The sequence below is a fragment of the Calidris pugnax genome, unplaced genomic scaffold, assembly GCF_001431845.1.
Source record: "Calidris pugnax isolate Ruff unplaced genomic scaffold, ASM143184v1 scaffold44, whole genome shotgun sequence".
In the NCBI taxonomy this organism is placed as follows: domain Eukaryota; kingdom Metazoa; phylum Chordata; class Aves; order Charadriiformes; family Scolopacidae; genus Calidris; species Calidris pugnax.
The window spans coordinates 16,744,941-16,769,262 of NW_015094506.1; the positions used below are offsets into that span (position 1 = coordinate 16,744,941).

Here is a 24,322-nt window from a genome sequence, read left to right on the forward strand (position 1 = left end):
TGAGACAGTTTCAGCTACAGATGTACAAAAATTTGCTTTGAAATCTACAGATGCTCCTCCTTTCAGTCAGTGAGACTGAGTATGTAGATAAGTTGAAAAAAAAACCTGTTACAAATTTGAACTGGAGAATTGTGTACCTCAATTTCTGTGAATATGAAAAACTGCAGAGTACATTTGCAGCTGTGAGTTTTTAAACTGTGTTGGGCTAATGGTTCTCAGGCTTGCATACTACAAGCAGTGACTGTAAACAAGTTAATCCCCCTGAGAAAATACCCAACCGTATGCATTTCATAAGGAGTGCTTACCTTTTCCTGCTCATCCATTATATGCCTGATTCATGTTCAGGTGATGGCAAGGAAGAAGAATATTTAAAATTCTGCTATGTGGCTTTTGCGATAATGTTTTTTAGGACATGAGTGTGATCAAACTGATTGGAGATCTTATTTAAGTACAGACATGATGCAAATAATATACAACAGTCTCAGGGAAGAAAGGGATCTGGGCACAAATTGAAGGAGGATGGAGTGCCACAGCAGCACTCAACTCAATGCCCCTTTCAGTTGAACATTGGTTCTATGTGGTAAGAGACAGTCCTGTCCCATGCTGGAGATGATATGAGTGCAAACAAAGGCATCAAGAAATGCTTTCCAAGGTCAAATTTAGCCAAATACCTTTACATATGTTCAAACAACAAGTTACATTGCAAATCTGGGAAGAGTTAACCTTAAGGCTCAAAGTAGCATTTAGGTGCATACAGAACAACATTGGCACATCTCAGGTGCCGAAAATAGGAAATGTAAAAAGACCTTACACATGCATGTGAGAAAAATATTTATTTTTTCTGAAGTGTCCAACATCCCACCACTGCACCTCCCATAGAACATGTTCATTTGGTCACCCAAGATGTGGAGATGCCCTCACTCTCCTAAACACCTAGGATATGGAAAAGTGCCCATTTCAGATTCCTCTGGGATGTGCCCTTGTTGGCTCAGCTCATGCCTAGCACAGAAGCAGACTGAGATGTTGCAACTGAACTCTGCACAAAGCACAGCCTTTCCACGCTTGGTAAAAAATGTAGCTGCCCCTGGAAACAGAGAAGGCAGTTCAGAGGTTTCATGAGCAGAATGTGTACCCTGATCCTGTTCCTACTCAACATGAGGGAATTTAATCCCCCACCTCCTCTGAGCATTTCCTGTCCAACAGGGTATAGTCTTGGCTGGTGGTTAGGAAATTAAACCCCTTTCTCAAATCTGGAAACAAATAAACGAGAAGAAAAGGCTCCCGGGACAAGAAGAACATCTGGCAGAAAGTGTCTTGACTTTGCAAACCATTTGAATGAGGACAGATGACCGTCTATGAGATTTTCCTTTGCTGGGACCATACAAGCATTTATGTTAGGAAGATATGAGTTAGAGCCCACCCACAAAGCATACATTAAAGTGGGAACCAGAAAGGAAGATTTCTCAGAAGGTTCAGAGCAGAAGCTACTATTAAATTAGTCACGTTCCCATGCCACTTATATCTCCACTGCCTCATAAAACTGCACTTGCAGAGCCATTTGGAATACTAATGTTTAGAGACTCCCTGAGAAATGCTAGAGGTACTTCTCAGACAAATACAGTTGAAGTTTTTCTCCTTTAGTTTTGCTTTGATGCCTTAGAAAGTCAAGAGTACTTACTAGTTTAAGCTCTCCTTTAAATATTTTTATCACCTAGCACTACATGGCTCATTGACATCCAGGAATCAACTCTTGGACAAAAGAGCTTAAGGGAATGAGCAATATGCACATTTTTCTTCCCAGTGCTCCTTTTCAAATTTGGCTACCCAAGTCACCAGACAGATGGTTACATTTACATGCACTCTTGTAATTTCCCTATTGACTGCACATTAAGAGACTCAGGTAAGCATCAACTGAAGTGCTAAAATATCTATGAAGCCTTGAGTATCAGAAAGTATTTTTTGAATTTAAGTCCTCTAATTCATTAAAAAAACCCCAACCGTAACAGCTTCTCTGTGCTGTCAGAGCTGTGCAAAAGAGTTTTTATATAACTGAGACACCAAACATCTGCTTTTCCTTTTATCAAGGCTTGGCCCTGAACTGCTGATTCAATGAAAATGTGGTCACTATGACTGACTGAACCAGGAAAATTTGGGAAAATACAGTTTACATCATATCTAAAAGCCAAAATATGGATGGGATTTTCAAAAGTACATAGCTAAGCACCTTTCAGAGAACTACTGAATCTCCCATCTGTCTTCTGATTCTGTATCTCAAGACATATAAATTACTCTTAAAATGTGGCCAAATTTCTGCAGTCCTGTTTCTAAAAATAACTGTAAAATTTACTATTTTACCTAATAATTAAGTGCAAAGTTGTTTGTAGGTTGTTATTCATTTTGTCTACTAAAAATCATCTGCCTCATAAGAATAATTGAATGCCACTTTTTTGCATATGCAAGATAAACATAATAAAGATGTACCAATAGTCTAGTTGTGCTTGGAAAAGAAAGAAATCCCAGACTCCTGTCACCCACTGGAGTTCAAATTAATGAATTGTCCTTTTTTGAAATAAAAATGTTAGCAGAACTTCCTGATCATTTTAGTAAGGCTTGTCTTGACCTTCATTACCTTAAATTTATTAGTATCTTATCTACTGAGCTTCATGTCCATAACAGAGTAGAACTGGAAGTCTGATGTCAGCACGCATTTGAAACAATTTTAATGCTTCAGCTTACCAGGACTTTGGAGAGGAAAAGGCAAGCTTTATGTGGATTTAGTGTGGCTATTGAACAGCTCGTGCTGTTCTACAGTGGTTTGTGTTTTATGACCATTGTCAAAACCGTGATGTGACTGTCTTAGCCTGCCTGGTCTTCAGTGATGCATAGATGACAACTCTCTCTGTCTTTTACGAACCCTTATATTCACCCTCCTGGCAGCTTGTATGTAATTTCTTTCAAATACTTTTCACTCTAATTATTTAGGGTTTTTTTTTCCCCATCTTGTCAAATATCTTTATTTATCATGCTAACCTGATTAAGTCATTAAGTGATTTAACTGTTGTTTATATGCCTAATTTCTTTCATTCTGATTAGTTTGTGAGACACTTCTTAATTGCTGCACTTTTTCTCTTTAATATGTCTTGCAAATCATTTAGGAATATGTGCTATTCGGACTATTTTATTATCCCCATATAAAATTCACACAGAAATTGTTGACAAGAAATAAAAACCACAGAAAATGACAGGCAACATTCCTTGTTTCCTAGAGGCAAGAAGGTGGCATTCATTTACACACAAGCAGAATAAACATCCGGTCAGAGTACTCCAGCAATACTCAAAGCCTTTACTAATTCTGTGGCCATGTAGGTGCTTAAAAAAACCAACAAACCTGCATTAAAAAAAGCCAAAATCTGAGGTCTGTCACCCTTTACATGATAAAATAGAAGCTTATAGAAACTTCACCTGATGGAAATCAGTGGGAAAATCTGACAATACATCTTATTGGTATGTTGTGGAATGGCAGAATCTAACTCTGCGTGTTACAGCCAGTTTTCACTTAAGATATGTATGCAATTTGAGAGATGAGGAGGAAAATAAACATTCAGTGTATGTGGAAAGATAAAACTGGCAGATGGAGACAATGGCTTTTATACTTCTGAGAATAAATAAATATTAACAGAGAAAAACAAAGGTAAAAATATAAAACTGAGCATAAACGTTTTGTATTTGACCAGAACGTTATCTTTCAATGAAACAACACTAGAATTACACTATTGTACTAGATGGATGCTTGGATCTTTGCCATAAAAATTGCACCATCTGTCCTTTTACCAAAAAATGGACTGAAATGCTATGTGTTACAGGAAGAGTACCATTCTTTTCAATATACCAGACATGATCCTGGCTAGCAAGATAACACTTCTCAGTCCAGTAAGATCAGCAATGGCTCCAAGGCAGTGCTTGTAACCAAGTCTGATCCAGAGATACTGAAAGACTATTTAATTACTGTGTCATATGTCAGAACCCAGGCCAGTTATATAAAATTTGATCACCATTAATGAGGAATTGTCATTAATCATATCAAGAAGCAGCTTAGAACTTTTCTGTATTCTTTGGTTACAATATAAGATTACGAACAAAATCTTAGATGAAAAGTCCAAGGTCCTCCACCTTTTTCATCAAGCTGAGTACAACAACTTTCTTTTGTCTATAGATGGCAGCACTATCGATTTACTTACTTCACCCTGTTATCAAACACGAGACAAACATAAACAGGACACAGAACACGCGTTTATACAACGCGTCTCATTTAGTATGCCTGATTGCTATAATATAAGTCAAACAAACAAACAAAAAAACCCCATTCCCCTAGGGTTCTTCACATTTGAAGCAGATTTCATGGAAATTTAACTCAATTTCAGGAATATAATTGAACTAACAATCTGTTCTCTCAGACAGGATGTCCCCTGCTTGATATTATGCAGGGCTGGACAGATGCCAAAGCAGATCTGAATGTACCTCAAAGTGCTGGTGAAAAATGACTGGGCTTTTCTAAAAGCAAGATGTGTGTGCTGGATAGGTCAGGCAGCAGCACTGCGGATGATGCTAGTCTTCCCTTCCATTTAACCTATCAGGATTCAAATATGCTGGAATTGTAAACAAAGAGAAAACACGGCAAACAGCATGTAAACAAGAAAAGCCAAAGTGCTTATCCTGCAAACGCTCTGCAGAAAGCAAACCTATATGCAAATGCACAGCAATGGAATGCTTGGGCACCATGCTCTTCGCTGAAGTACAATGCCAACAGCGCCAAAATTTGTTTTCTAAAATCAGGGTGTGGCTTACGTTATGCAGATTCAGAGTCTCCTATGCATGGAAAGCAATTAAAACTGAAGAGGAAGTATTGGAATTATTTGGAGCAGCTATATAGATTTAAAAAACCAAAAAGTATTGATTTGCCTTATCCAGAGATAGAAAGAAAAAAAAAAACACCCAAACACCACATCACAAGAAAATGAGAATAGATTTAAATATGAACCATCAAAGCATGTTTGTCACTGGATTTGGCATAAAACAATTTTTTTTTTTTTGGGTTCCCAAGGAAACAGGGTATAGGTAATCATTCTGTCTTCTTTGTGTGCAAGTACCAGCTTGGTAACTGACTGCCCCCTTTCCATACCTTTTTAGTATATTGGCCAGTGTCAATCACACAAGACAGGATCACGGGCCTCTCAAGGATATTAAATTCCTACAACCTTTGTGAAAGGAGGCAGCCAGGTGGAATAGAGAGAGCTTACTAAGTATCCCTATATGAGGTGAAAGCTGCAACATGGTCTACCTCTTACTACACACCAGAAAAATACGTGTGAAAGAGATACTACGGATGTTCAACAGTAGAAAAAAATTTCAATTGAAGCACGTATTTTATTAGACATCAGAATACCCAGTCACACTCCAAAATTTAAAGGAAATCACATCTTATAATTCCACTGCTCACAGAACTATATTTCAAATTACTAGAGGACTACAGTTGGCCTTGGGCTTTTGCCAGCTCTTAATGCAATGGAACACTTCATCAGTGCAAAACCCACCTCAAGGTTGAAAAGCTATCAAGTCCATATCCCTTCTTCTACCTCATGGAATCTAAAGCTGAGGACCATAATAGCTACAAGTGGTATTTTATAATATCGTAGACATATTAGTTACACAAAGGAAAGTGTGCACTGGTGTATGTGGAAGATGTACTTGTCTGAATAATTTAATTTATAAAGCACAAATGATTTTCTATGGTGTGGATTCTCTTATACTACTCCATTTTGTTCTGAGAAGAATTCAAACCCTGATCAAAAAGATGCAATACACGCCCAGAGCAGACAAAAGCAACATCTCTTTCATACCTGTGTCTTATCTTGACTAATTCAGGTCAAAGAACTTGATCAGTTTAGGATATCACTCACTTGCTCTGCCACAGGGTCTGCCAGACACACAGACTAAGCAGAGCAGCAGATGGAAAGATTGCTCTTGTCAAGTGCTGGTTTCCTGAGCAGAAGCCAGACCGAAGTAGATGTTCCTCAGCAATGAGGCACTATGGATAGTCTCTGGGAATGGCTGAGCCAGTCCCCAGCTTCCACTATTCCACTATTCAGGAAGGAGTTTGGTCCAAGACCCCTTACGCTTGGTTAGCTCCAGTGAAAGTGACTTTGAACGATAACAGCAGAAACCTCTTCCAGAAACACCCTTCCCCCCCCAGCTTTCCAGATCCAGATCCCAAATACCTTATTTGTAATGTAACATGCATTTCTTTTTAATTAAACATTCCCCCCTCTATATTTTATCCATGAGGGAGCAGCCTAACTTAACTTAGCTCCCAACCAGCTGAAACAATTTGCAGCACAAGACTTGCTGATACTGTCACATCCTTACATAAGCATTTCTTCAAATCCCACACAGCCAGGGCTCTCGAATTTAAAAAACCCGTTATGTTGCATGGTCTCATAATCACTACTTTTAGCATCCCTCAAATGTTGATAAGCATGTGATGGTTTGCTGATGGGAAGAAACCGATATAGCCGAGTACTCCAACTGATCTTCCTGGAACTTACTGCAGGAATGCATCCCCTTACAACACCAGTGTAATGAGACTGGCCCTGGAGCCAGCTGTACTGCAAAGATTTCTGGAAAAGCTCAAACAGAATTTAAGATGCTTTCTCACCAGGGCTCAATCAGGACATTACCATAGTCTCTTCACTGAAAAGGTGGTTTTAACCCACGGACCTGTATATGTAAAATTTTCTGTGATACCCCCAGGAATCTGAAGAAAAAAGGTCCCACGAATTGGGCTTGATAGCTGAGATTAAACAGAACCCCTTACTACTCTGACCTCAAGCAATTCCTGCAGAGATGCTGCTGAGCTGCAGAGATTACATTTGGATCCTGAAATCCTCATGTGTCACTACTTAATGGACAGGAATTAAAATTTGGTTCTGCCTACTATTAGATCATGCACAGTTTTCAAACATGTATTTCTATCTTTATTTGGTTTTTGACAAAGTCAAATCTGAGAGAGAATATGTTGTGACAAAGCTTGCAATATAGAGCTCACAAATCCTCCTTTCTGCCTTCACAAAAAAAAAAAGTTGAAAACAGCTGAGCTTTGCAGTGGGTGGGACTCTTTATGACAGATTTTCTTTTAGGCATGCTTTACAAGAAAATCTCTAAATGTTACCCACTGCACGTTGGTCAATTGTGTTACATAACATTTGAATTTTGCAGTCAAATAAAGAAGTTTAGGTCTGTTAGCACACATACTGGACAGATGCTATGTAAACTGTGCTTTATTTGTATCTTTCCTAAATGAGAGTTATATATTTTACTATTCAATAATTATTACATTAATATCTAACGTGATGAGATACAGCAAGAAACCCCTGAACAGAAATTATTTTGATTTAAAGAGAGTAAAAAACTTGTAAACTTGAAGACAGCTCAACAGAAGTGAAAGGAATTCAGGTAGGGAATGAGCAATAGCATATTCACCCACAAGACAGAAAAAAGATAGCTTAATAAACAAAACAGGAAACAAATCTTAATCTCCTCTTATGGACTAAAGTCACTGCACTAACAACCATAAAACGTCAGGAGATGTTCCCTCTTTATTACCAGTTTTACTCTTGCATTATATTGGTGACAGATGCACCAGTTAAGAGAAACACATCTGGCACCATCTTATCAACAAGACTGGTATAATGGAGGAAAAACCCCACAGTTTTCAGTTTGAAACCAACCATATTATTAAGGGATTAAAAAAAAAAAAAAAAAAAAAAAAAAGATGACCAGATTCCTGTTTTATCTTTAGCTATGTAAAACAATTGCTTAGCACCTTAGCAGTCCTGAATAAATTAAATAGCTAAAGAAAGGTGTTGCTTGTGTAGATACTTCACCATACCCAGCCTCATCTTCCCATTCAATACATCTGAAAATTTCACAGAAGTAATACATACACCTTGTGCCTGAAGAGCTCAGTTATTCAGTTTATTACAAAATAGATGTAAAGATGCCTTAATGATGATACAGAAGACCTCCATGAAGACACCTGCTGTGTTGACTTCTACAGCTAATAAACATAATCACAAGAAACAGTAGCTAGGAATTAAACGCAGGTAAATTCTCACCTCCACCACACACAAACCTCTTTACAGGAGAAAAGTGGCACTTCAGGGCTTCATTTTTCCACCTTGTTGGAAGGTAATTTGCAAACCCCATAAGTGACTCAATGAGAACAAGGTGTCTCTAAGGCAGCGTGGCCTGTGCTGGTGGGAAGAAACGGGGCCCAAATGCTGGCTTTTCTACCTCATCAATGGGATCATGGAAGGAAAGTGAGGGATATAAATATTTGGAAAGAATCCTACTGAGATTAATATAGCTCTCCTGAGACCCACAAAAGGCACAGTGAGAATAACTGAATGTTGGTACCTCAATCAGCAACAAGAGTATATTTCTCTCCTGTTACCTTGAGAAGGGTGATAAGACCTTTTTGGGGAACTGCATCAGTAGAAGAGAGGGTAGGACTTGACTTCCATCTTGAGTCAGAAAGGTTTGGGAAAATAAATTTTGGAATTGGCAATGGGAAAACCTCTTTTCTATTTTTGTTGAATGATAAGCATCTCACAGCTGCCCATGGGGAGATTCACTTGCCAAATGCATGAACAGATTTGAACAACTATCATCCATAAAGCACATACATAAAATAATGATATTGAGAGAGAACTAGAAACACCTGTTTTCCTATGTATTTCCTTACACTGAACACTTTCTCTGTTGTCACAGATGTATTTTCATCACATTCTCCTCACTAGAGATGCACAGTTCCCTTCTCAGTATACAACCCCCTCTCCCTTCAGGGAAAACTCAGATCAGGATCAAGGGTCTCATTTGTGAAATATTTCTTTCTGTTGAGATGTGCACACAAAGGAGTTACACACTGGAAACAAGAGTCAGGAGGCCTATAAGAAGTAACAACATAAAGATCTAGCAGAAACTAATCATCTTTCTCGGCCACATGGGATTAAACAAACAGAAAAGGCATGTGGGTTTGCATGTATAAACTTAAAGCTGCTTCTATTTCTTCAGAAAGTCTTACAAACTTCATCAAATTTCAACTGCGTAACAGTACTAATAAAATGCTCATTGTGTTGTCTTAAAAACCTCTATGATTTTACACAGTCCTGAAAAGGAAGTCCCCTCAATTGTACTTTCCTCACTTTCTGTGAACATTTAAGCACTGATCTAAATTGTATTTATAGAGAAGAAAAAAGACATTTTCATATTTTAACTTTTTTTCTTCAAACCCATTAAAAAAAAAAAAAGCTGCAAATTTCAGAGTAAAAATAAATTAAACTTACAAGTAAGAGAACTGACTAATTTCCCTAAGGACTCCAGAATCTACCTATGGTATTTCTACATCCATTTTACAGCCACTCACATTGCTATGAAATTCTTGTAGAGCTTGAAAACCTAAAGTATTAAACATCTCATTTTCATATAAGTAATTAACGCACACTTCACACTTGCTTTGGGACTGCATAACCAAATAAAAACATACAATAATTTAATCAGGAGGAAGCACACATAAAATGCAAAATGCATTATTTAGATGTGGCTATTCAAATAAAAGAATAAGAAGTCTTTCTGCTCTCTGTTTTGGGGAAGGGAGGGTGGGAGAAAAATCAATAGCAAAGTCAGAAAATTATGACTATTGGCTGGCAGAGTCCACACAGCTGGGTACTGACCTCCTGTACCTTTGGTCAGCATGTATGATTAAGGAAATGTACACATACAATAAGCTTTCTTTCCTTTCTCAAATCAAGAAGCTGCTCAAACACCTCCTGAGCATGGGTGCAATTTTAGCACAGTGTTTGTCCTAAGGTTTCTTAGAGAAACGGCTACAGATTTTGTCCAACTTCACTGGTAATCAGCAGTCACAACCTCTTTTTCCTCATTTTAAGCACAGGAGGGAAAAAAAGAGCAGAACAATTTAACTCTGTTTCTTCACAGGAATTGCCACATTTGATGGTTCATCTAATACAATATTTTATTGTGTGCAACAGCTTGTAGCCCATGATTCAGTGGAAATAGTGTACTCACTCCAAAATCGACAATTACTTGACAGCTTCCTCGTAAGACTCTCCAAAATGCCCTGTGATATTGAGTTCATGTATCCTTTAACATGGCTTCTGTGATGAATATATTGCAATTTGGACTATAGTTTGATTTCAGAATTGCCTTCTTCAGCTTTTAACTGAGGAAGAAGGTGGTTTGGTGTCAAAGGTTTGAGTTGGGATTAGAAGAAAGAACTCCCTAAGACCTTATTTGCCCATTGAAAGAGGACCATTTCAGACAAGCCCCTGCCCAGTCTCAGGGAAGATGTCCCCAACATTCTTTGGGAACATTCTTTTTGGCAGGAGAGAAAGATTTTAACATGATGGGGATTTGGTGACTGATCCTGTAGGAGGCCACAGTGAATTTACTGTGATGCCGTGAGACTGCTCTGCAAGAGACACAGATGTATTGCTACAGCCACCTACTGTTGGAAGTTCTGCCAAAGTATTGCAGTAGAGATATTGAGATAGTAGATGCTGTAGAAATCCCTAGAAATGTGGAGATCTTAAAATATTTGTCGGTACTGATCTCTGTTGGATTCTTTAGGACGAGGCTAGTTGCAAATGCAGCTGTTGCGGTGGCGGTATTTGTTGTTTATTTTTACTTTCCTCTTTTAATGAGGCTGTTTTCTTTTCCCTTAATATTCACTGAGTTATGCTTACAATATGGCTTATAGCAAGGCCACGGCACTAATGGTGTACTTCTCTTGCTATAATATTGCATTTGTGTTAGCTAGCTTTTAAGGTTTCTTATGTTTTAATGAAGTTATTAAAGTGAATGCTCTGACTGCATAATTCATGAGCATTCACTCTGTCTTCAAAGAGCTGGTCTCTAAACAACTTTTAATTTTTCAATTCTTTTCTAAGACATCCAACCAGCCTTTTGAATTTGAATGCAATATTTAAAATAAATGTCTAATTGTAGAAAACTAGCTTTGTTTCTGCTATAATACCATTGGTCCCCAGAGGTGGTTCTGATTTATAGTATTTGCTTGGCAGATACAAAGAGGTGCTGTGTATTTTCTATTTATAAATCATAAATATTGAGATTAGCTTTCACACATAATGGAGTGGATTATGGACTGCTTTCTCTTCATGGCTGTATCTGCAGGTTTCTGCAGAAGGAAGAGCACCCGGATCCAATGACAGTCTTCTCTTTGCAGTTCTTCCTAAGCTTTAATTTGGCATAAACAGGTACAGTTTAGGGTTTGCTATAATATTTGCTACTTGGCAATACCTGAGCCCATGCCAGCTACGGCATCTCCTCCTCGTTGAAATTTTGAGTCTGACGGGGGGAGTGGTGAGAAGCAGCAATGGAGGGAGGGCACACTGCTTGCTACTAGGATACGTTCCTGGTAATTAGATTTGCTAAAAGCTAAGCATACTAAAATAACACACAGAGAACAAAACCACATCAGCTTTCAAAGATTTTTAGAAGGAATAAACCACACTGAAATTAATCCTGAGACAATGATAAGCTATGTTAAGGTGTACACTTATTATCAGCTACTAAGAGATGACTTTTTAATACAAAGCAGTATTTTGCCAGTAATACATACAGCCACTGAAGTTCTTAATAAAAAACAAAAGGTATTTGAGCCGAAGGGCCTGGGTAGCTAAACACCTATAACAACAGTCTGTCCAGGTGCCAGCCCCAGCCTCTTCTGTAGGTTCAGAGGGAAAATTCTTTTCAATGTATTCAGGCAATTTATTTCAACAATTGGCTTGGGCAAAGCAGGAAAAGCTGCTGGAAGTGGAATTGAAAGCTTTTATTTCATGCTAGGAAAAAAAATGAATACAAATGGAGGGTGTGACTAAATACATGGAAATCTATAGACCTCCCTGCATAAATGTGTATTAGTATTGGGAATCTTCCTATGTAATAGAAACAAACACCATATTTATTGCACAGATGACATTTAGCTGCTAGTCAGATGTGCTAAGGGTTAAACAACTAATTTTTTCTCTAGAAAATAAGGAAAAATTACAAATACAAAACAAGACTAAAATGAATTTAGATAAAAGTTTCATACTCATTTAAATACATGTATGAAATCACTACCACTTTGATTTAAATGAGTATCTCTTAGGGAAACTGCCCTCTTTCTGGAGCAGAACGGATAGCAAACCTGAATAAAGTATCATAATTCACAGACAACCCTCGTGAACCAAATGGCATTGCTGAGCTGCATTGTGTCCTTATCGAGAAATTAGTCAGAATATGTCTCCATGGCCTGTTTGCAGAGATTAAACTGCAAACTGATTTTGAAATCTTCCAATTTTGCAAATCATCTAAATGAAATTGATAAAAACCAACACAACAGTGTCTTGGGAGTCTAAGTTCCCTTGATTTACTGTAAGATCAAAGCTTCTAAGCCTCATAGACATAGGATACCTATAAAGCCATGTAACCTCAGTTTATCAAATTCCAACAAATAAAAATAATCACTTTATAGCTTACATTCCTACATATCACCTGCCAGATGTCAGCTTCATTAAAAATGCATTTGAATATCATTTAAATAATTAAAATGCCATTTTAAAACATGCATAATTGTTTGCCAGAGGCTCTTGCTCACAAGAAGTAATAACTTCCACTTGTTGTGGTGACTTGATGAGCTCAGGCTGAACAGTTCCAGTGTTTGAGCCAAGGTTTCCCTTAGTCACAGCCTGATGTTGCAATTAAGTTTAAGACCTGGGAGTTTATGGCTCTGATGGGTGATCTGGTTTTGTTACAGGATTCTAATGAATTTGATGATTAGTCTGTTTTCTTTTATTGTCTGTTGCTGAAGTAATTTGTACTTGGCTTTTGACTGCTAATAAAATTTATGGAAAAATTCAAAACACTTGAGATCAAGGCTTTTTTTTTTTTCCAAGTGTAGTAACCATTAAATGGGATATATACGCTGACTAGCAGGATTAGGGTCTTATTGGTGGAATTTTACGCTGTAGAAATGCTAGGAAAGGTAGTACTTTTAATCTATTTGATCGGTCTTTTGCTTTTGATAGGTACTTTCTTAACTAGGCTCTATATCTGCAAAACATAAAATACACATGCTGAAAATCAAGCATGTTTTTAAGTCCAATTGACCACAGCTATGGATACATTCTAGTTTTTAATAAATCACTAAGTGCAGAAGACTACTGAACCATAGCAACTGGTTCTTTATATTGGGACTAAAGATAACATAAACGCTAAAGCTTTCCATGTCATTGAGGTGCAAAGGTAGGACAGATATTTACTACCTGTAGTCATACTCAAGATGTGGAGAGAAGCAGCCAGAGGGAAACTGCAAGGTTGCCCACCACTGTGCTGTGAATGTTTGGCAGTGCTATGTCAGACCTCCTGCAGGAGCAGGGTCTTGCTCCTCCTTTCTGCAGGGCAGATAAATTCCACAGAGAAACATAAAGGCTGGATGCAAGAGAAAGCAGATTTCAAATGTCTGTCTTCTGCTCTTCCAGCATCTTTTCCAAAATAGGAGAGAGTAACAAAGATGTATTCTAAACTCAAAACCCAGATACTTTTTGCCTGTTTTTGACAAACTTCTAAGATTCTTTTTCCCCATTAAATGCATTTGAATATCATTTAAATAATTAAAATGCCATTTTAAAACATGCATAATTGTTTGCCAGAGGCTCTTGCTCACAAGAAGTAATAACTTCCACTTGTTGTGGTGACTTGATGAGCTCAGGCTGAACAGTTCCAGTGTTTGAGCCAAGGTTTCCCTTAGTCACAGCCTGATGTTGCAATTAAGTTTAAGACCTGGGAGTTTATGGCTCTGATGGGTGATCTGGTTTTGTTACAGGATTCTAATGAATTTGATGATTAGTCTGTTTTCTTTTATTGTCTGTTGCTGAAGTAATTTGTACTTGGCTTTTGACTGCTAATAAAATTTATGGAAAAATTCAAAACACTTGAGATCAAGGCTTTTTTTTTTTTCCAAGTGTAGTAACCATTAAATGGGATATATACGCTGACTAGCAGGATTAGGGTCTTATTGGTGGAATTTTACGCTGTAGAAATGCTAGGAAAGGTAGTACTTTTAATCTATTTGATCGGTCTTTTGCTTTTGATAGGTACTTTCTTAACTAGGCTCTATATCTGCAAAACATAAAATACACATGCTGAAAATCAAGCATGTTTTTAAGTCCAATTGACCACAGCTATGGATACATTCTAGTTTTTAATAAATCACTAAGTGCAGAAGACTACTGAACCATAGCAACTGGTTCTTTATATTGGGACTAAAGATAACATAAACGCTAAAGCTTTCCATGTCATTGAGGTGCAAAGGTAGGACAGATATTTACTACCTGTAGTCATACTCAAGATGTGGAGAGAAGCAGCCAGAGGGAAACTGCAAGGTTGCCCACCACTGTGCTGTGAATGTTTGGCAGTGCTATGTCAGACCTCCTGCAGGAGCAGGGTCTTGCTCCTCCTTTCTGCAGGGCAGATAAATTCCACAGAGAAACATAAAGGCTGGATGCAAGAGAAAGCAGATTTCAAATGTCTGTCTTCTGCTCTTCCAGCATCTTTTCCAAAATAGGAGAGAGTAACAAAGATGTATTCTAAACTCAAAACCCAGATACTTTTTGCCTGTTTTTGACAAACTTCTAAGATTCTTTTTCCCCATTTGTGTCAACCACATAATTTTCACCTCTCGCTAATGGCTTTCACTTGGTGACAGTAAGTGCTTTTGAGTACATAGGTAACATTCGTTTTGAGATCACATTTGATTGTTAACATTTTCCCACCTCCACTGCAGCGCAAAACTTTCGGTTTTGCAAAACGAAAAGCCATTTTAGTACCTAAAGAAAATAACAAAACTAGTGGGGAAAGCATTCGCTAATTGAGATAAAATCCTGCCACCTTTGTTACCACTTAGCAGTACTGTACTTTGAGAGTAGGTATTGCTTAGTGTGAATAATGACAACAGAATCTCAGCTTGATTTCAAAAGTTATTTCTGCATAATTTATTCAAAAGATAAATTCCCTAATGAAAGATACTGGATCCACTTTAAACCAACATTATTTCATCTATAATTACTGCCTCAGGAATACCGTACTAACTGCCATTTATCACTGTCAGCGACTTTTGAATTCCTGCTACAACCATGGTATCCCATTGGGTTTGTTTGTCTCTGAGAGAACACGATGTTTCTAGTTTGGCATGGCCCTAAAAAAGTAGAACAAAACCTGTCATCCCCTAGAAATATATTTAAGTGTTCTCTATGTGCTTTAGCACATACAGGAGAGTGAGACTATTCATTTCCTTGGAGTTATTTCCAACTCAATCCATTATATTTTCCATCTGAAGTTCGTAGGTCTTCAGTTCATTAGTGCTTCCCCTGCCCCTTCCTTTCTTCTCTTATGAGCCGAGTATCCATTATCCACCACATTTCTTCTAAAGCTTGGAAAAAAATGTAGATGCTCCTAGAGCTAAACTTCAGTAGAAAACCCCCACATTTCCTCATGATGACAATCTAATCTTTCATTAGGAAACAATTAGGAAGTAAATGTTCTTAAAAACATTAATTTGCAATTGGTTCAGCATGAGCATTAAGGAAACTATTAGTCATGTGTCCTCATCCATTGTCCATTTTAGACAAGAAAAAGCTAGACTTGATTCAGGTAATGACTACAACAATACTTTGATGTTTTTTACTTTATTATGTCTGTAGCTGTGCAGTGGAAGACTTTAGAAGCAAGTAAAATAAAAAAAAAGATAACTGGTTCCTGGTAAGAGGCTGTTTCCTGTCACTTTGTGAAGGTCCTCCTGTTAAAGTTCATTAAAAGTGGAAAATAAAACCTTCAGGCTTCCTTTTAGCAGGTCCCCGTTTTTCTGCGTATTTTGGATATAACTCTTACCTTGTACTAAGGCGACACAAAAATAAAAGCAAAATACTTTTTTCTTGTCATTTGCTAATTGAAAATCTGCAGTTACTTCATGCGTATGTTAGTGACAGCTGTAAAAGTTTTCAGTTCTAGAGCAGAGCTGGAAATATTCTCAATAGTTGGTAGAAACTGCCTCTTTTAAACAGAAGGTACATAAAATAAAATTCTCCTGGAAAGACCTCTCCTTATAAAGCATCTTGTTATTTAATTTGTTCTCAGCTGCTTGGCAATTTCGACAGCAATCTGCGTCCAAGAATTCCAGACACAGCAGAGAACAGAAGTCCACCCGGAGCTCCACCAGGTCCCTGGGACCCAGCCATACCTCAGAGACACCGCCCTGATGCCACTCGTGCTGACTGCACCCTCCATCAGAGATGGCATTCATCATCTCACTCACGGTGCGTACAGCCTTACTACAAGGAAAAGACTAGGAGGGCTATCTGTGGGTACTGAGCATGTTGGAGAGATCAACCTCACTGACTGCCACAAGTGCAAGGCTGTCATTTTGATTGCTGGTGTACACGCAAACGTGGAGCACTCCCAGCTCTGCGCATGGGAGCAATGACACCTGAGCCCTTCAAATGTAGAAACAATTATCCTGGCACCTCAACCATCAGCCAGCATGGTGACCTGCGGCGAGTTCCTCTATTATGTATTATCAGTAACATTGCAGGGAAACGCTCACATTTTGTGAGATTAAACGGACAATAGGGATTGTAGTCAGATTTTTTTTCCCTCTTGCCTGAATAGTCTTTATTTATCTCCAGGCAACAGGAGAGAAGAAAAGTACAGAGAGCTCGCACTGTCATCTGACTGTTTAACTCTTCAGAGCTTGTCTTGGAGTGGAATGCAATGTATAAAGAAATTCCTTTTTTGAAGCTAGAATGAATTCTGATATACTCAGACATGCCCCAACTTTCAGAAAACACAAACCGCATTTTTCAGATGGTGAACAAGAGCCCTTACCTGCTCAACCAAGAGATCTCCAATAGAAAATGAGTTGATTTTCTGCCTTTACGAGCCTGCAAAATCTACAAGCAGATTTTCATGCACGTACCTGATAGTCCACCGACATCCATCTTCTTCAGGTTCTTTGCCTCCAGAATGACGACAGTCAGCTTGCCAGCAGTAGGCACATAACGGAGGGAGAAGCAGATATCACCCAGTTTTTCTTGCTGTGAAAGCAAACAAGACATGGTGTTATATTTGAATCATTTTTTGTATCTTTTAAAAAAACAATTTTGAAAGCCTGACAGAAAATTAATAGGATTACATCTCAAACTCCTACTGTTAAACAAAGCATTCAAATGAACAATATGAGACATCTGCCACAAGTTGCCCAGCTTAAATCCTTGATAACCTCACGTCTGTTGCATCACCCGGACGCCACAGCAACTATCTTGTATGGAGCCAAATGACAAGATAAGTGCTGGCTGCAAACCCAGTTATACTGCTCAGCATTTCACCCCTGGCCATCAAGGTCCCACCAATACTGTTTGCCCTTTAAACCAAGTCATGATGGTTTTTTTTCCTTCCCAAGTCGTGTTTCAGTGGAAATCAATTAACACACACGCATACATGACTACTAGACTGTTTCCCATGAAAGAGTAACATGGATGACCACACTTTGTCACAAACCCAAAAAGTATAAAAAACACAATGCACAAAAGATTCAGTATAAAGAAATACTAGTCTTCTACCTAACAGGCAAAAAAAAAGAAAAATAATAAGGAAGATACAGGCTAGAAAGCTTACTGTGCATCCCTCCTCACATCAGGAATGGTTGAAAGGACATTTGGTTTTGCCTTCAGCCCTGCAGCCTATCATCTGGGATCCTTTTGCAATGCAAAAATGCAAAATGCAACCTTTTGCAATTCATTGCTTAGTACCTTCCTGGTCTCAGCAAAGAAGGAAAGGCTGAATTATGTTCAGAATTACAGGAACTTTGTTTTAAAAGGAGGAGTAATAGATTTGAACTTGCTGTTATGAGAGGGGGAGAGGGAGAGAAAAGAGTGGAGTGCTGCTTAGAAATGATCACTAGGATGATCTGAGCTACTTTGCTCCTTCCTTTCAGGCACAACGGTATCTCTAGGGGGGTAAAAAAGTTGCTTTTGAGACAAGAAGAATCAGGTTACACTGAACAGTCCAATAAAGCATTTCAGACAGCAGCGTTTCTCTTTCAAAGACAGTAGTGCTTAAGGCACACGTCTGTTTCCACAATTTATTCTGGCAGTAGAGCATAAAGTATATTTCTATCAAGATATAACTCTTTGGTTCCAGTGTTTTGTTCGAATAAATTGTAAGGTTGGCTATTGAAAAGTTCTGGAGGTGTATCCAAGCTTTTTGTTAAGACACTAGGTAATTTTTTGCAGGAATTGTGCACCATACCACAAATGTAAAAAGAACATGGCAATTTAGCAGGTTCGAAGAGACAACGTCAGAATCTTACCTAAAAAGCTGGGGGAATTCTACTTAGGGCAAGTGCTCACATATTCATGGATGTAGTGGGTATTTCCTAGAAAAAAGACAGCCCACGTCCTAAGGATTTTACCATGTGAAACAAATCAGAATGTTCCTTTCCAGCTGGGACCTCAAGCTTCCGAGCCATTTATGAGAAACTGAACTTCATTTGTTAACCCAAATTTTCAGCATCAACAGCAGCTCTTCTCTCAGTAGCTCTTACATATGGTCGCTTTTTATCCAGGTTTGGATAAGCATCTGCAGTGTATCCATCTGAAGGATGCATGCCAGATACTTAGCTTTACTTCAGAGTTTACATCTTCCTCCCTTAAGAAAACGTGTGTGGGCTTGTCTCAGAAGACTTCCTTGGGGATGTGGGACTCTGCTTATGTTGTTTCCAACAAAGGACTGGAAGATTATATACTAAGAATGGCATCATGTAATCATTGTTCCTTCTCATTTTCAAAAACTTAGAATACCTATAAACGGAGAGACTCCGAATTGATTACTACAAGTTGGGAACAAGACCCAGGGTTTGTAATAGTCTCCTGCAAAACATCAGCTCAGTGATCACCAGTGGTCAGAAAACATACAGAATAAACACAAAGTTACATGTAATTACGAAATGCTCAGGGAAGAACAAACAAAATAGCTCGTGATGTAAAATGTATGCATCACATACAAAAATGCCATCAGAATGCAGACATGCTATTATCTTGAAAACTTTTGGTGTCCTCCCCACCTCAAGAAGGATATGGTGGAACTGGGAAAGATTCCAAGAAAAGCAGCAGGAATGATCAAAGATGTGACACGGCTTCAATAGAAGGAACAGCTAAGTAAATTAGGACTCTTCAGGCTGGAAAGGGGTTGGCTGGGGAGCAGTAACTTAGAGACTTCGATGTGACCCTGGAGGGCTATAATCATGTTATAACCCTGCTCAAAAGAAGCGATCCCAATATCAAAAAATTTACATTTTTAACTCATATCTAGAATAACCATGAACTACACTGTTGTGGAAGGACTTACTATTCCTCCCTGTCTGCATATAATGTTATAAATCCCGTCATGGATTCTGATCACGGAAATACAGATTTCAGCCATGCAATCTGCACAGCTCCTTTTCAGCTCTAACTGAGCCTGCAATGGCACCGCGACAGCAAAACACACTCCTTCCTGTTCCCCTGACATTCAGTTTTGGAAGTCCATATCAGCCAGGCTAATGGTGAAGTTGACCTATCACTTGCAGCTTGTTCCAAATGGAAGAAATCAATAGCTTATTGATTTGCGTTATCGTGATCACAGCTCACCCAGCCACCTGCTCTTCTCTGTGGCTGCTGTTCTGTCGTAGGGTACACTTAGCTTACATTAGCCTGGTTATATGGGGCTCTGAATAAGACTGAAACATGGTATGTTTGAAAGCTCGTTGTAGTTCCCCATCCCGGAGACCTTTGTACTCATGTATCACCCAACATTCAAGGGCTCTGCCCTCACCCCTAGATTCATTAGGCAGAGCTCCAGTTGTAGCAACATGGGAACCTGGATTCCCTTGTATTCCTCAGAAATGAACCTCACTGACAGACTACCTAAACATCTATTTTTGGAAGGTACTTTAAAATCAATACCAGGCTTCTAATTGTTCCTTTGATTGGATTTTTTTTTTTTAGTTTGTTTTTTTTCTACTTGCGTTGAGACTAGAGTGCGCTTAGTAAGCATAAAGCTGTGTTAGGATTGCTGCTTCTTATCTGAGCGGAGGTACTGGATGAGGTACTTTACAAATACAATTATTGCCACGGAGACCATCACCTCTCACCAGCCTTTCTCCATCTGTAATCACGTTATACTTCTGTGCAAATATCGCAATTGTCTACACAGAAGAGTAATTTTATGAGAGCATTTAATGCATTTTTAGCCTCTTTTAATGTGATTTTAGCTGCAGGAAGCACAGAGAAGCAGCCAGCACCATGTAAATAGCCAGTTTTCCATAGATCCCCAGCAAGCCATGGGAAATGGCAGCAGATGATGGGCTCATTCCAGTGAATAATGTGAAGAAAAAGCATAGGTACCTCTTTAAATGCCTACAGAATCACGTTTAGCAATGTTTTGTTGTTAACAAAAATCTGTATTAGCTGCATTTCTTCAATATTTCTCGTACTTTTAAAATTTTCTCTTTGCATGACTGCAGTGAGTTTTCTATTCCTAAGCTGGTTTTCGGTTTTGCTTTTTTTGTAATTTTAAAAATATTTGTCATGCAAAATACTGCAAGTGGCAGTGCTGCAAAGAAGCAACAAAAAGTAATCACTAGAGGTGTGGTTTGCAGGAGATAATTACAAACCCCTGCAGGGCTATGAGGTACAGATGAGTGCTTCTGGTATGGTGATTAGCTCATAGAGGTTCCTTATTGTTATTATGAATTTCTTTCAGCCCTATATATAAATAATTTATGTTAGTAAATTACTTTGATCTCTGATGGAAACTGTAAGTTAGCGTTAGAAACTTCCAACTGTTCATAGACATTAACCTATTCATGTATAATGCCTAAACACCAATCAAAAGACTCCCTCCATCTAAGCAACTTCATAACCTCATTGCATTTAAAGAGGATGCAATGGAGCAGAACATAAATGACATAGACAGAGCTGGTAACACTTCTTCAGTTTAGAAAAGACTATTTGAAGTCCTGTTGAGAACCTGGACTTTTTAGAGTCGACTCTAAGTGGCTCTTGCCTGTCTCATGTTTCTTCTTGTGTTTGTCAGTAGTCATTTTTGCCTTGACAGTACACGGCCCTAATGAGCTACAGAGAAAAATGCTATTTATGCAGATTACTCTCATTTGCACTGCAGACTCTCTAACAGCGATATCTATCTTCTTAACATAAACATTCTCCACGTTTTTGTGGAAGATATTATGACAAAGTTGATGCTTGCAGCTCTCTTGGTAAAACAATACCAAAATAACAAGCCGCAGCACCATATGCTTTTTCCTAATTGGATCTAAGACTCAAAAACAGTCAGTAAAGGAAGGATACAAGCACAGTGAGGTGGGTTTCCGACTTCAATACCTAGCTTTGACTGTGAATATTTGCATAAGCCAGAGAGAAACACAATACGATGTGGTTTGTGGGTCAAGACCCAAAATACAATCTTCTACAAATTCAAATTTTCAACAGAAGCTCATAATGCTCACTGTATAGTTTTTGCACCAACCAAAATGTTTAAAATTCTGAGGACAAAACAGGAACAGCATAAAGGTAGGTTGTAAGCTAAATTAGCCTTTCAAATTCAGGGAACCTGGGTAAACCTGTAATGACAGAATCTCTAATCCTAATTACCACATCCACAGTCTTTAGACAGTTTTGAGGCCATCACATTCTGTCTACACATGGAGATCTCAAATCCAACAAAATCCTTTTCCTGTCATGCAAACCATGAATACACTAAGCTGCAATGGTCGCACAATAATACCAGTAACAGAATCACGTGGATGCAGAAATGAATGACATGGACTGGCCACAACTTCAGTTAACCCACCACAGCAAGTGGGCAGAATTAGCATACCCATACACGTAGCTGGGATCCACAACTGGGAAAACAGTACTCCTCCACACCCCCCAGGACAAATAGGGCTCATACTGGGAAAAGGAAATACTGGTTTGTTGGGCTCCCCCTTCTTCTTTAAACCTGAAATTGTATTGCCACAACAGCTGCCCTTAACAAGACCAGTTTCAAAGGCACCAAATTTTTTATAAATACATGGTTAAATAACAGAGCGGAAAATTTCAAACCTGCAGTAGGTACAATCAGGAAAGAAAGACGATCTTTTTCTCTTATGCTTGCAAATCAGGATAAGATGACCCCACAACATGCAGACGATTCTGTCACAATTAGGCAAAGGAGTGGGAAGTGAGCAAGAAACTCTTAAAACTCAGTTTGCATAAACAGGCTAGAAATAGATGGTGCAGCTTGGAAAGATAAAGGAGAACCGGAAAGAGAAAGAAAAGCTGAAGCTAATGTGCCAGCCCATTATGACAGCATTTTTGGAGCCCAGCAGAGGAACATGCATGCACACCGAGTACCACTGCACCCCAAAGCCTATGGGGCTTGGGGGTATCCCTTTTTGGGATAAAGTACTGAGAGCAAATAGGAGAGGCAGAGTTTTCCCCTCCTTTTCAATCAAAAGGCCGATGACAGAAGTAGCTATTTCAGACTTGCAAAATGTTAACTATAAACCCAGTCAATATAAACTTAAGGACTTCAACAACTAAACCATTAATCTGACAAGCAGAATAATTCCTTTGCTGTCTAAAAGAATTTCATGCCCATGAGCGGAGCAGCCACACTCTTAAACAGCTAGCAATAAATAGGTGCTAAATGCCTCTAGAGAGAAGGAAGAACCTTCTTCATCACTGTACCTACTGCAATTTTGAAGAAAATATTTTAAAACAATAAAATATGAATAGACAATGCCCTGAAGCATGTTTCCTTATTCAAGGCTCAGTTTGCATATGCAGGAACAACCCACTTGTCTTAGAAAATGGAAGTACAGAGTGCCTGTGATCAAAAGCTTCTCCTGTTTGTTTTTACTAACATTATTTCAGAAGTGTCTTCATAGGTTATACCCTGTTCAAATGTGCAAACTTAGCATAAAAGGAAGTTCCTGTTAATGTAGTGTTCAGTTACAAGCCACATAACAAGTAAATTAAGAAGCAAAGCAAAGTGAAATAGGTTACAGTAGGAGATCTCGGACAAAACAGAGGGTTCTTGAGGCAAAAATCCAGAGGACTCGTTCTGGATGCTGCAAAAAAGGGGATTAGCAGCGACAACAGGCTAAAGAAGAGATGGAAAGGAGACTGATGCTAGGTGAACAGAGAACAGAAGCAAAGGTCCATGAGGTAAGTTTTAAAAGGGAGAAGTTTTAGGGCAGACAGGGAACAATCTTTCAAATGAAGTGAATTTATTAAAGGTATCAGGAGGTGGTATCTGTAGGGATACAGTCATGGTATAAAGTAGGAGTGAGGAAGAGCCAAAAGAAGGGTTTTAATTGCATATTCCTTTTGACTGATTTTCCTACTACAGTCTTACTCTCTGACTCCTTTGTGATGCAACTTCTATATGTGAGCACTACTTTTTACCTTTGCTTAAAAGGAACAGACCTGGCAGGATCTTTCTGTGGAAATAAAATCTACTTTTTTACCTCCCATCTGAACAGCACTACTCAACATAGAAATTCTTCACAAATCCCTGTCTTATTACTGTAATATACATAGAAAGGTAGTAGACTGCATTTTTTTTAACTGCCCTAATTAGATAATATTCTTCAACACAATGGTAAATCAGACTGGAAAGCAAGTTGGGCAATAATTTGAACCAGCCAATGTTATTAAAAAATTAACAAGTCAGGTTTTGTCAGCTTGCTCCTTTTAGACCTCTTCATTATGTTTTTAACTGTTTAGAGAAAGCACTTCTTTTACTGCTTTCTAAAAAGCAGAGGAAATGGAAAGAGAAAACACTGTTATTATTAGTAGAAAATGACACTTCACGGTCATCAGTTTAAAAGCATTACAATCAGCTGCCTCTTGCAAAATGAGAAACGCTGTGGCTGAAGGCACTTGACATCAAAGATTAGTAGAAACACACTCTTTGATTTCCAAACAAGAGACATGCTACCAAAAATATTGAGTTCTTAATTAAACAAGAAGAAACTGAATTTCTTAAGTAAACGAGAAAGGGAGGAATGAATTAAAATAAACATATATATGCCCAAACATCATAGCTTGGTTTTCTGTAACTCTTTGCCTACCCACAAATGCTT

At 38.4% G+C, this 24,322-nt stretch overlaps 1 protein-coding gene across 3 annotated transcripts in view; it reads right to left on the reverse strand.

Moving 5' to 3' along the window:
- SYT1 (synaptotagmin 1) overlaps positions 1-24,322 on the reverse strand; it is a 273,905-nt gene that overhangs the window by 39,390 nt on the left and 210,193 nt on the right. For all 3 annotated transcript variants that reach the window (XM_014964042.1, XM_014964043.1, XM_014964041.1), the window contains one exon: positions 17,111-17,228. In XM_014964042.1, the coding sequence (XP_014819528.1) occupies positions 17,111-17,228 (118 nt within the window). The remainder of the gene's footprint in view (positions 1-17,110; positions 17,229-24,322) is intronic.